An 11,768-nucleotide genomic window follows, 5' to 3' on the forward strand; every position below is an offset into this window, starting at 1 on the left:
AAACAATAGATGAACCTGAAAGTTTATCCTCAGTACGGCTATGTTCATAATTTGACTTGAACTAAATGGCCACATCAAACAGTTACTCTACCTATTACCTTGGCATAAGACTGGCACATTGAGCCGAGCCTTACACCAAAGTAGGGGCTATCATGAGTAACTATCAAAACCTTGAAAACAAGCCAAGGTTGCTTAACCTTCGGCAGCCAAAATCAGAAAATATTTCTAAGGCATGGAGAAAAAATTCAGTGCAGTAACAAAGTTGAGAATTCCTTCTAAGTCATCATTTAAACATAAACTTGGAATTCAAAAACTCCTACGAAGAGGGCTCGGCTTAGTGAAACATTTGATGCCTACCCCCCTTAAAACTATTACATCTGGCATGGCAAAATCCAAAACGTTCGGTGCCATCCAGTCCAAAGAAGCAAAGTTCAAAATATTCAAAAACAAAATACTTATGGAAAATCCTAAACTAGGGTATCTTCGACGACCTTGTCTTGAGCCTGAGGATGGCTCTCACCTTCACCAACCTTCTGCTGTTGATCGACGGCAGGCACATCAGTCATCTCTTCATCATCCTCAGGAGGAAGAGGCTGACACTCCTCCTCGGTGTATGGAAGGTCAAGGTCAGGCACAGCCGGCTCGAGAAGTTTCTTCAGAAAACCCGACTCAGGCTGAATCGCCATAACACCAGCCATGGCGTCGGCACCGGCAGCATATCCCAGCTTGAAGAAGTCAGGTAACCGAGCTTCAAGTTCGTCGTTTACCATCTTGTGAGCAATCTGGGTATACTCCAGTGCGGCTCGGTTTATTCCGGTCTCATAGCCTTTGGCGTTGGCAGCTTTGAGCTTCTCTTTCTCTTCCACCCTCACTTTTTCGGCATCAGCCTCGGCAGCAGCCTTAACGTCGGCCAGCTCCTTCTTCAGCCTCTCCACCTCTACCTCCGCATCCTTTGCCTGCTGATCTAAGATCCTCCACTTGGTTCGGTAGGAATCTCGGTCAGACCTGTACCGTTCACGCTAGGCAGAGACTTTGGTAGCCTTGTCATAGGCTTTCAGGGCAGCCTGTCCAGCCTGTCAAAAACGTGGAAGTAAAAGATTATCACAAGAAAAAATCACAAGTACAAAATCTAAGCACAAGTTATACCTGCACAAGATGGGAGCACATTTCCCCAAGCCCAGGGATCAGGTCGGTCGGCACTTGATCATAGTCTCTCGGAAGAGCTAGACCCCTGAGGAGCGTCACTGCAAGGTTCGGTTCTTCCTTAACGGAATCACTCAACTGCAAGACCCTTCCATCAGACATTGTGTAAGAAGGACTGAATTGCCGTCGGACGGCAGCCTCGGTTGCGGGGTCGGTGAGGTCGATATGAGGTTCGGAAATGTTCCTTTGCTCCTTGGGCGGGGAGGCTCGGACAACACTCGATGGGGCAGACTGAGCAATGTTCTGTGGCAAAACATCCTCGGATGTCTTCTGTCTTTTTTCCTTTTGCTGTGTCTGCTGGTCGGAAGAGCCTCGGCTGCGAGCAGGGTTTGCCGACTTCGTTGGAATGACGGGCCTGGGGATATTTCTCCTCGACATATCTTCTTCAGCGAGGTCGGCTAGAACGTCGGATCTAAGCGGAGTGAGCCACTCCTCGGCAGTATATCCAATTTTCGGCAACCGCACTCCCTGTTGCCGCTTCTCCCGAACGCCTTCGACGTTTGAAGCACCCCCCTTTTTGGATACTCCGGTGGTCTTGGGGGCACCTGTTTTCTTCTTCCCTGGTTCGGCTTCGGCCTCTTTACTTTTCTCCTTCCTTCTCAGCACACCCTTGTATGAGGGTTTATAATCGAGAAGGGTTGGAGCGTGTCGGCAAGCTTGGGCGAGGAGCGTGTCGCAAGCCTTCTCTCGAGAATTTGTGTTAAGCCCTTTTGATATAGGACCGAGCTCTGCAAACGAAAGATAGCAGGAGTGCAAACGTTAAGCAACAAAAGAAAAGCCGAGCGAAATTTTATTAGATTAAGAAAGGAACGGTTCGTTGATACCTCTCGTATCCTTAACTTTAGGGACTGCGTACCGACGCAGACCGTCACCAAATTCGTAGTTCCCGTGGACTTCGAGGTAAAAATCGGCCCATTTATCCGTGTCGGATAAACCCTGGATCAATGGGCTCTTTTTAGGTCGGGTTGAAAGATACCGACGGCCAGATTTACCATGACGAGACATGGTGTAAGTGAAGAAAAGGTCCGTCGGCCTGAAGTCCAGATCTTGGCTCTCTATCAGAGCAATTACCGACATGATGATTCGATAACTGTTGATTGCCAATTGATGGGGTGCCAAACTAAACTTCCATAGTATCTCCCTAAGGAAGGGGTGAAGGGGGAACCGAAGCCCGACCTCGCATATGGCCATTAGGGGCACGGTTATGTGCTCGGGACGGTGATCCCTGTGGTCTTTCATATCGGTGCTCTTGACTCTATGAATCAGAATGTCGTCGAGAATGTCGTACTTCGTACGGAACGCTGCATACTCTCCCGGATCGCCACTAAAGTAGTGGGCATAAGGGCATAGCAGTCCCTTGTCAAAAAGATCAGCATCGCTCGGCGCCGACGTTGACGCCTCGGCTCCTGACATAAGCCTCGATTTGGCTTCTTGTCCCACCAGTGGCTCGGCCTCAGACTGGGTATCAGAAGAGAAACTAATCTCAGGCTCCGTAGTAAATCCGTCCGCAGCGTACTCGAAGTCACGCTCGGCGTTAGAATCGTCTATCACTGGAGAAGTTGCCGACATCCTTGTTGAAGAAGATACAACCGCTCGGCTACTCCTCAACCTACGCCACTCGATAAGTTCGCTGATGAATTGACGATCGGATTCGGTTTTCGAGCAATCCGAGTCTGAAGACACGTTGATGACCTCGTGAGCCAGACCTAGGAAAAGAACAAAGGGGAATTAAGCTATTGAAATCTGCGTCGGCAAAGAAGCTCGTTTGGAAGTTCGGGTCATCTTATCGGCTCACGAGTCATATGCTAACCTATAATGGGCTCGGTACTTCTTAAAAGACTCCCTACGTTCGGCAAACAAAAGAGTGAGGGATCGTTCGGTTATTTATCCCCATCAGTAAGAGTCGTTCGGCCAGCCCCAGACATCCTATAGGGCTCGGAAGAACAAGTTGAGTTCAGGGATGAACATCATCGTTCATCCCAGTACTCTACTGTTCATACAGTACAAAAACCCCCAAAAATCATCCCCAAAACCCAGAAAATAAGCATGAAAAGCAAGAGAAAGGGTAAAACGACAAGAATCGGTGACATACCTGAAGATTTCTGTTGGAATGGGGCTTGAAGTTGAAGATCTGGGTTTAAGTTGAGTTCTGGAACGGAATCTTAGAGAGAGAAACTCCAGACGTTAGAGAGAGAAAGTGCAGAAGAACTTTCTCTCTCCTCCCTCACCACTATTTATAAGCGGAGCGACCCTTTTCGAATTTCCCGCCCATCATTTCATCGCCGAACCCCTCACCAACCTCTACGTGACACGTGGCGACTGAAGTCCTCGCCCATGCCAGCCGGCTCCTCGTCTGCCAAGACGTCCTTTCAACTGACACACCCGTTCGAATACTCGACAGCTGTTACCTTATTTGGGGCTCGGATTAATCTGCCGAAGGTTCAAGCTCGGCTAAGTCTTAAATCAACCCATACCGAGTGAAGAGCTTCGGCATGGGTTGAAGGGCTATTGTAGCAGGCCGAGCAAAATGGCTCGGGCCATTCCGAGCGTGATCCAGTATTCCTTTCAACTCCAAGATATCTTTCTTCGGGCGTTCGGTTTACCAACCATAGCCGAGGGCCCCTGTAGCCGAGGGTCCCGCTAATTACCACTTCCTCCGATGCTCCATTCCCTACACCTGCTCGGGTTGGAGGATACGTTCGTTTGGATAATTGCCGAAGGTCCCACAACATGCTCAGTGCCGAGCATGGCTTGGCCGACGATCCAGCTCATCCGCGTCAGAACAGCAACCATGGCAATGATGATGGTTGTGACGTCATCCGAACGGTTATGAGAACAATGATGGTGGCACGTGAAGGTGCCAGCTCATCATGAAAACGGTTGCAAAACCCTAAACGTGATGCAACAGTGACATCAGCCGACGCGTGTCGAGCGTTGGTGCAATCTTGGAGACCAAGCGAAGGGTTCCCTATAAATATCCCATTATGCCTACTTGGAAGAGGTATGCTCAAACAAAACCCTAGCTCCTAATCCCTAACTCCTTCTTGCAAGCAATCTGACTCTTGCACCGGAGGGCCATCCCGGAGGACCTCCGGTGTGGTCTCTTAGTCGTGCTTCGTTTTGCAGGACTAATCAAGGAGACGGGAGCTAACCAAGAACCCACATTCAGAAAGTACGAACCAACCGAAACGGAGCCCCCACATAGATATAGTCAAAAATATTCCTATGCAAACTTCTCATGTGGAACTTAGACCGCGGGTGGTTTTGCAAAAGCATTTTGGTGATTCATTCATTCTTTCTTTAATTTGAGGCATATTCCCTTGTTGAACCTGTCAAAGGTTTTCAATAACATAATCCCGGCCCCTAAGCAGACTACAACTTCCCAAGTTAAACGAAAACAAATATAAATAGCAAAAAGAAAAAAGAAAGGAAGGATAGAAAACAACGATTTTAACTCCAAAAGTTCATTTGCCTAACTGTTTCTTTTAACGCGTCCTACATGGAAATTTCGTTAACCTCATGCTGCCATTAGAGGGGCATCATCAAGAATTTCGTTCCTCATGCGTCCTATATGGAAATTTTGTTTGCATTGGTTTTGCAGAACCACCCCTTTCTTAGCGGGTCCCTAATAAGTTTGACAGGAAAGGATCCAAACTTTAAAGAGAAACCAACAATAAATTTCAAAGTAATCATTTTTGACAAACAGGAGAATCGAACATAATAATCAACGGTAGAATCAATGAAGAATTGTTCTTATCAAAAAGAAAAAAAAAATGAAGAATTGTTGTATATTCGAACATTGACTTTTCCATGGTGGTTTGGTGAGAAGAAAAATGGATCTTCTATATAAATAACAAATACTTCTTTATACTTCTTTATAAAAGAGTCGACTGTTTGTCGACTTTTCGCATTCCATCACAACTCCCAACCGCTCCAAATGTAAACCCATCCCGACCCTATTCCGCCCACACCTCCGTCGCCATCTCCAACCACCAAAATTCCATCGTACTTCCCTAGACCGCCAGAGTTTCGGCCACCAGATGGCCACCGAAAAGCATTAACCAGCCAAAGTTTCCGGCAATTCAAACCCCCACTATACCTCCATACTGCCTCAGATTAGGCCGCCGGAAAGAATTAACCAGTAAGTGCAACTTAAAACAATTGTCTGACCCCCACCTCGATCAAAATACATGTACACATCTGCATTTAGCTGTGCTTCCTAATGAATCATAGCATAATGCACACCAACTGTTCGATAGAATTACACAGCTTTAATTGGTGTTGGATTTAAGAACTTCCTGACCTCCTTAGTACCAAAAAAGGGGAGTTGTTGTATTTATGTGTGTGAGATCACTTTTAGGTATGAGATCAATTCCACACAGTGCTGCGCCCAAGTTGCTTTATATGGGAACTGAGACCATTCTCCTATTTCCTTTCATCTTCGGTATGTCTATATGGTCACAAGTGGTTGCATCTTTTCCTAGTATGACAATGGCCGTGAGAATGGTTTGGGGGTGTTTTTCCATGTGAATTTAATCTTCTAAACTCTAAAGAATTTACTGTAAACTCTGTTTTGTGTCTATTATGTTTTGCATGGTCTTCTGATATGTTAGGATAATTAAAGGGTTTATTATTGTTGTATTCATGTGCTACTAATGGATGACAACATAATGCACACCAATTGTACTATACAATTAGGCAACTTCAGTTGGCGTTGGTTTTTAGAACTTCCTGCCCCTTTAGGACCCACAAAAAAGGAAAAGAAAAAACAGACACAACTACCCCTCCTAACGTAATAAACACAAAACAGAGTTTAAAGATATGCTAATTACTGTCATGAATGATCCTAGCCTTTAAAAACTCATGATCTGATAAAGTTCCTTCAATGAAAGTATAATTCCAATGAGGATTTGTACGAATGCCTGCCAGTGAAACGATGTGGGTGTATGTCTGACTAAACGGTTGGGGAGGAGTTTTGTGTGTTGGACAGGAGAAAAAATGCGTGCTTTCGTTGGAGGAATATTGTGAAGCGAAAAGAGGAGCGGTCTAGAAAAACAATTACCAATCGTGTTTATATTTTTGGAACCAGGATCTGTGAATTTTAAAAGGCTCGTTCAAACACAAAATTAATCACTCAAGTTACCTTCAAGCACTTCGATTGAAGGCATTTACGTTCAAGTTTACCTTTTTCATTCTTCTGCTTGTCCATGTATGGATGTGATTGATCGAATTGAGAAGGCATTGCCAAGATTTTGACATTTTGAAATTATTAGCTTAACTAAATTAGAATTGGGGGGGGGGGGTTGGTTTGTGGCAGGAGTTTTGGGCTGGAAATGAATAAGATGCTTGCTGTATCAATTTCAAACTCGATGGCCCCAAAAACTGTGGCGATGGTATGCCGTATGCTCCTCTCTTTTGTCATATCCATTAAATCAATGAGTTTGGCTAATGGAACATTGAACAATTTTTCCTTCTTCTTTTGGATAGGTTTAATAGCTTATTGAACATTGAATACGCGTTATAGATCTCCGCATTAACATGGTTGATTATTATGCCTGATTGTTCGCATCCTTTACATTTTTCAAAAGTTCATTTGAAATAGCAGGTCGAATTGTTAATATAATGTAAAAATATGCCTGTCTTCTATCTTGTGGTAATGTAATATCAAATTCTCAGGAATACTGGTCTATTTACGGTTCCTTTTTGCAGAATATTTGAAAGGTGTTTCTCTCTTCTATTGAATTAGATAGTAGTTTTGATTGCTTGTGGATTTCACCAGAATTAATGCTATTTTGAGAAAGGTGTTTTGCTTCTTGCCTGGGCAAATTGTTTTGATCCTATGCATGCTAAGAAGCAGGCCATAAATAGAGCAGAGGAAATTTTTTTAGTGCCATTAGTTTGGACGAGAGGAGCTTTCTTATTTTTAATTGATCTTAACCTCAGCCAGGTTGGTTAAGTAGTAATCTTGATTGGGCTTGGCCTGAAATCGAGAATAGGGGTTGGGTAAGTGTGGTGGTGCGTGATCATTGTGGGGCTTGAGGTCTAGCAGTTAACGTCCTACTTAGGGTGGTCATGTTACTTCACAATGTTGCCTCCGAGCTGGCCTTTGCCTTTTCATCCATAGACATGGTAATAATGTTGTGGCTATGTCCTGGAGAATGCAGGTAGAGATTGGAGGTATTGTGTTGATTTGGTTGCTAATTGCCCTTGGTGGTTTGTTGATTCCCTGTTGATTTGGCCTCAATTTGCACCAGCAGTATAGCATCCTAGCTCCAACCATACTAAAAGTTAGAGCTTTGTCTATGTCCTTGCTTGGCCAAAAAAGATGTTAATAACAAGTTTAAGTATGCCAACTCGGAAACCCATCACCAAGTAAGGGTCATCATTTGGCCCGAAGGCCTGCGGCTTGCCCTAAGCCCGCCCGGCCCATCGAGCTTTTACCCGGCCCGAGCCCGTGAAACGGGCGGGCAGGCCCGGCCCATAGTTTGTAATGGGCGGGCTCGGGCCTATAAAAATTTACTTGGCCCGCCCGTGAGTCCGCCCGGTAGCCCGCCCGTGGTACCCGTCCAAAAGCCTGCCCACGGGCCCGCCCATTAGCACCAAATCCCACAAAATCCTTTCTTTTTTACCTTGCCCAAGAAAATTTAAGCCCGCCCGGTTTTTGGCCCGCTAGCCCGTCAATTGGGCTAGCCCGTGGGCCGGGCTTGGGCTTCAATTTATAGTAGGTAGCCCGGCCCGCAAAAAAGAAAAAGCCCGATTTGCCCAGCCCGTGGGCGGGCTTGGGTAGTGCCTTGGCAGGCTGGGCCGGCCCGGCCCGATGATGACCCTTATCACCAAGAAAGGCTAATGTGGTCTAGGAAATACTCCGAAGACTTTAGAAAGATGAACCACTGCCCCATATTCCTCCATATCAACCACTGCCCCTTGAATTCTATGTTTTCATAGATACGAGATGCCTCCCTGGCTAGCCAAAATTTTTGCTAGAACTGATGTTCCCATAAAATTCATCACTAGAACAGGAAAGTGATATAGCCGATTATTCAAAGCTTACTTATCCCCCCCAAAAAAAAAAAAGTAATTCAAAGCAAAACAATTCCAGCAACCACGAGAGCTATATTACAATAGTCAATTTACTCAAATAGCATATATTCCTTTTACAGAAACTAACGGATATGCTTAATTATTGCTTAAAATCAAATCCTGGTTCAAACAGATTTGCTTATAGCCGAAACCACATTTTGAGAATTTAACGAGGATACAACTCAGTAGTCCATACTTCAATTTTTTTTTTTTTATCCATTTCTGTTCAAATTGAATCCACGTGTTGTTCAAAAGAACCAACGCACTCGACTACTATCAACATCGAATCTCAACAGAAAAAACAACATTGAAATTGTCTCAATCAGAGGAAACAAATGAACATATCAGATCAAGTCTAGCAGTTTCAGAAACCTGCAACTTCGAAACTGAGTAATCTCTGAAGATCTTAATTGACCAAATACTACCCTCTTGTGAAAAACGTACATTAATTAGTATTCTTCAACACGGTATAACAGGGTGTAGCGGTATAGGAGGTTCGAAAAACCAATACATAGCAGCTTGTTTTTAAATCTATAGGTAAGTTGCTTGATTAGTCATTTAGTCTTAATTACCTAACGTAACCCATAAGTCTATGATTTGTGAAACTAAGGGAAGAATAATTCAGAGGATAAATTTTACAGAAGATATGCTTTGCCAGTTTACCTGATGTGGCTGGTGGTGCAGCAGCTGGAATCTCCGTAAAGAAACTATAGTTCTCGTACCAGATGTGTTCCCCGTCACGAACTTGCAGTGGGCCCCACCCGACGCTGCCTGGCTGCGGAGATTGTCCAACAACCTACTCACCGCCTGCTTAAAATCATTCATGCTCAACGCATCTCTGCCATTCACCATTAAATTACGCGGATCAGTTGCAACAATGCCATTTATGGAGTCGTTCGAGTAACGCAGCATACAGTAGTCATACCATCCGATCGCCCCCTTGTTGTTAGGAAGCAGTTGTGGGAGCTTAATAGTGGAATCGTTGATACAACTACGACAGGCATGGAGCTCAACGTCTCCTCTGCAAAGCACAATTGCATAAACTTTGTCTGGATTGTCACCAAATGAAGAATTGTAAAACCCATATCTATCGGTCCCGGAGGAAAGGTTAGAGAGGAGGGCGACAAGGTTCTTCTGGTATGAACTATTAGTTGAGTAATTGCCAGATCCAGATATATATAGGTGGAGTATAGGTAATGAGGCATGGGAAACGGTGAGACTAACAATGTTTAGGAGAATGAGATGAAGGAAGAGGAGCTCTCTCTCCATGAACCCATATACTAATATTCAGTTTTCCAATTTGGTTGAGGCTCAGCAAATATGACTGGTGAAGAATAATTCAGTAATGGGTTAAATGAGCACCAAGTTTGTGATCTTGGGATGGCAACCAATTTTGGGGCTGGAGGAACAATGGATGCTTGTAATCCAAACTTCTTAAATAGAGGCATGAAGAGTTAACAAACCAATAATAAGTATAAAAAAAAACACAATAATGATGCTTTCTCTTATAGCTTTTCTTTTCTCCAGGAGCAGCTTGAAAAAGTACGGGGAATCTCTAGCATTATGTTCTTTCATCCCATTTTTTTGGGTTAAATATTAGTCTAGCTCTGGGCCAAAGGTAGGATTCTAGGAATACCAAAAGCAGAGAGAGGGTCGATGAGTATAACTTGAGGAGGGGGCTCCATTTCAGACACTAACTACTCCTTAAAGGAAGGAAACAACCACAGAAACCCACCCACCCGAAAGCCTAAGGAAGCTTCTATGGTGCACAACATGTTCTCACTAGGCTTCCGGGGAAACCATAGAATCTCACAAAGCTTAGCTACGGATTGACAATTATGATAGGAGTATTTTCTTTTTGCTAATCTATAGGAGGGATTAAGGAAAGGGAATGATATGATTTGAGGAGTTGGAATTTGAACCCAAGCATCACACCTGAACGAGAGTGCCTTGACCAGTAGGCCAACCTGTTAGTCTTGATCGACAATTACGTCTGCTAGTTTTACTTGTATAGTCAAAATTTCTATGCAAACTTCTTATGTGGAACTCAGACCAGGCGGTCGTTTTGCAAAAGCATTTGGTGATTCATTCATTCTTTCTTGTGTGGCCTGTAATTCCATAGTTGATGTCACACCCCAAAATGAGAAGTGACCGGCCGTGAACCACAAGGCCAACTCATGGAACACGCAGCCTAAAATAAAATAAGTCGTCGAACAATAAATATTTTTTTTTTGTTATTAAATAAATCCCAATCATAAGCATGGGGCACAAACATCCCATGAATCAAACAATCTCAAAAAGATCCAAACACCTGACAAAATGTTTCAATTGCGGAAGCGATACATAAAATACTAAATTATGATGAGACACCCTAAGGAGGTCAAACAAAAGAACACCCCGAGATACTGCCAGAGTCCTCCTAACTGCCCAACTTGCCTGAAAAAGAAGTTGGAATAATTCCGTCAGCTGACGAACTCAGTGAGTAACAAAGCATGTATATTAAATACAGTTCTAAAACAGGGATCAAAATAATTTACCATGTCAATATAAATTTGGCATAGAGGTGAACAATAAAATAATCAATTAATCCAACAAACGATTCATCCGATAAATCTTAATGGTGTTCTCAATCTAATCTCCAACAACAATGGAGAACCACAACCAAAATCAATAGTACCAAGTGCCAGTGAATAAATATCTCAAAATTGGATCCAATATCGAATCTTAGGGTCACCACGAGTAGGCAGCCCGTGGAACTTTTCCCAAAGAACGATCCGGTCAATAACAACCGTTGAGCATAGGGTCACCGGCCTAATCCGGTCTCTTCCCTAATGGCCAGAGTCACCCGCACACAGAGGATTAATTTCCCTGGACTTCAAAAATATGTTCCCATCGAATTCCACCAAGTTCTCACCAAAAGATTATTCGAACAACAAATGGTTTCACCGATACCGCATGCCAATTTAATATAATCAAACATAAACAATTGCGTGTTTCCGATTTCAATCATAAATTTTCCAAAACAACAATTTAAGGGACGCAGGGAAGTTTGAAAGTACATAACATGCTTAACCACTCACCTGGATCCAAAAGTAATGCAATCGAACACGCAAAAGAACGCTAACCTGAATAAAAGAGCAAAGCACAAAATGACTAACTATGCAAATACACACTGAGTAAATACAGAATACGAATTTCTCTCCTATTAAAATAAACCTAACCTAATCCTAATTACTACCACCAGTAACCACCAACAATACAAAACCCAACTCACGCCTCCAATTCCACGTGCAATTCATCACCCGAACCATATAACCTAGGCTTGAATAATATTAATTAGGTTTTATATACTATATACATATTATAATAAGTAGTACAAAATCCACCACCACAACAACACCCTTACTCTCTCGGCCATTCCCACCAAAATCTCCCTCCACCACACTCACGCACAAACCGACACGGCACCCGTGCGACCATCTTCC

The 11,768-nt window shown here is 43.7% G+C and overlaps 2 protein-coding genes across 2 annotated transcripts in view; both read right to left on the reverse strand.

The window, feature by feature from the left end:
* Nucleotides 1-9,628, reverse strand: part of LOC131333925 (cysteine-rich receptor-like protein kinase 44) — a 41,776-nt gene extending 32,148 nt beyond the window's left edge. Inside the window, exon 1 of the mRNA XM_058368749.1 lies at nucleotides 9,609-9,628. The gene's annotated coding sequence lies outside the window, so the exon portion shown is untranslated. The remainder of the gene's footprint in view (nucleotides 1-9,608) is intronic.
* On the reverse strand, nucleotides 8,602-9,552 carry LOC131332950 (cysteine-rich receptor-like protein kinase 29). The gene is made up of 2 exons (XM_058367258.1): nucleotides 8,947-9,552; nucleotides 8,602-8,709 (listed from the first exon to the last, which is right to left on the reverse strand). Exons 1-2 carry the CDS (start codon nucleotides 9,550-9,552, stop codon nucleotides 8,602-8,604), a joined length of 714 nt encoding a protein of 237 aa, XP_058223241.1.
* Nucleotides 9,629-11,768: the final 2,140 nt, after the last annotated feature.

Source organism: Rhododendron vialii, chromosome 7a (genome assembly GCF_030253575.1).
Source record: "Rhododendron vialii isolate Sample 1 chromosome 7a, ASM3025357v1".
In the NCBI taxonomy this organism is placed as follows: Eukaryota; Viridiplantae; Streptophyta; class Magnoliopsida; order Ericales; family Ericaceae; genus Rhododendron; species Rhododendron vialii.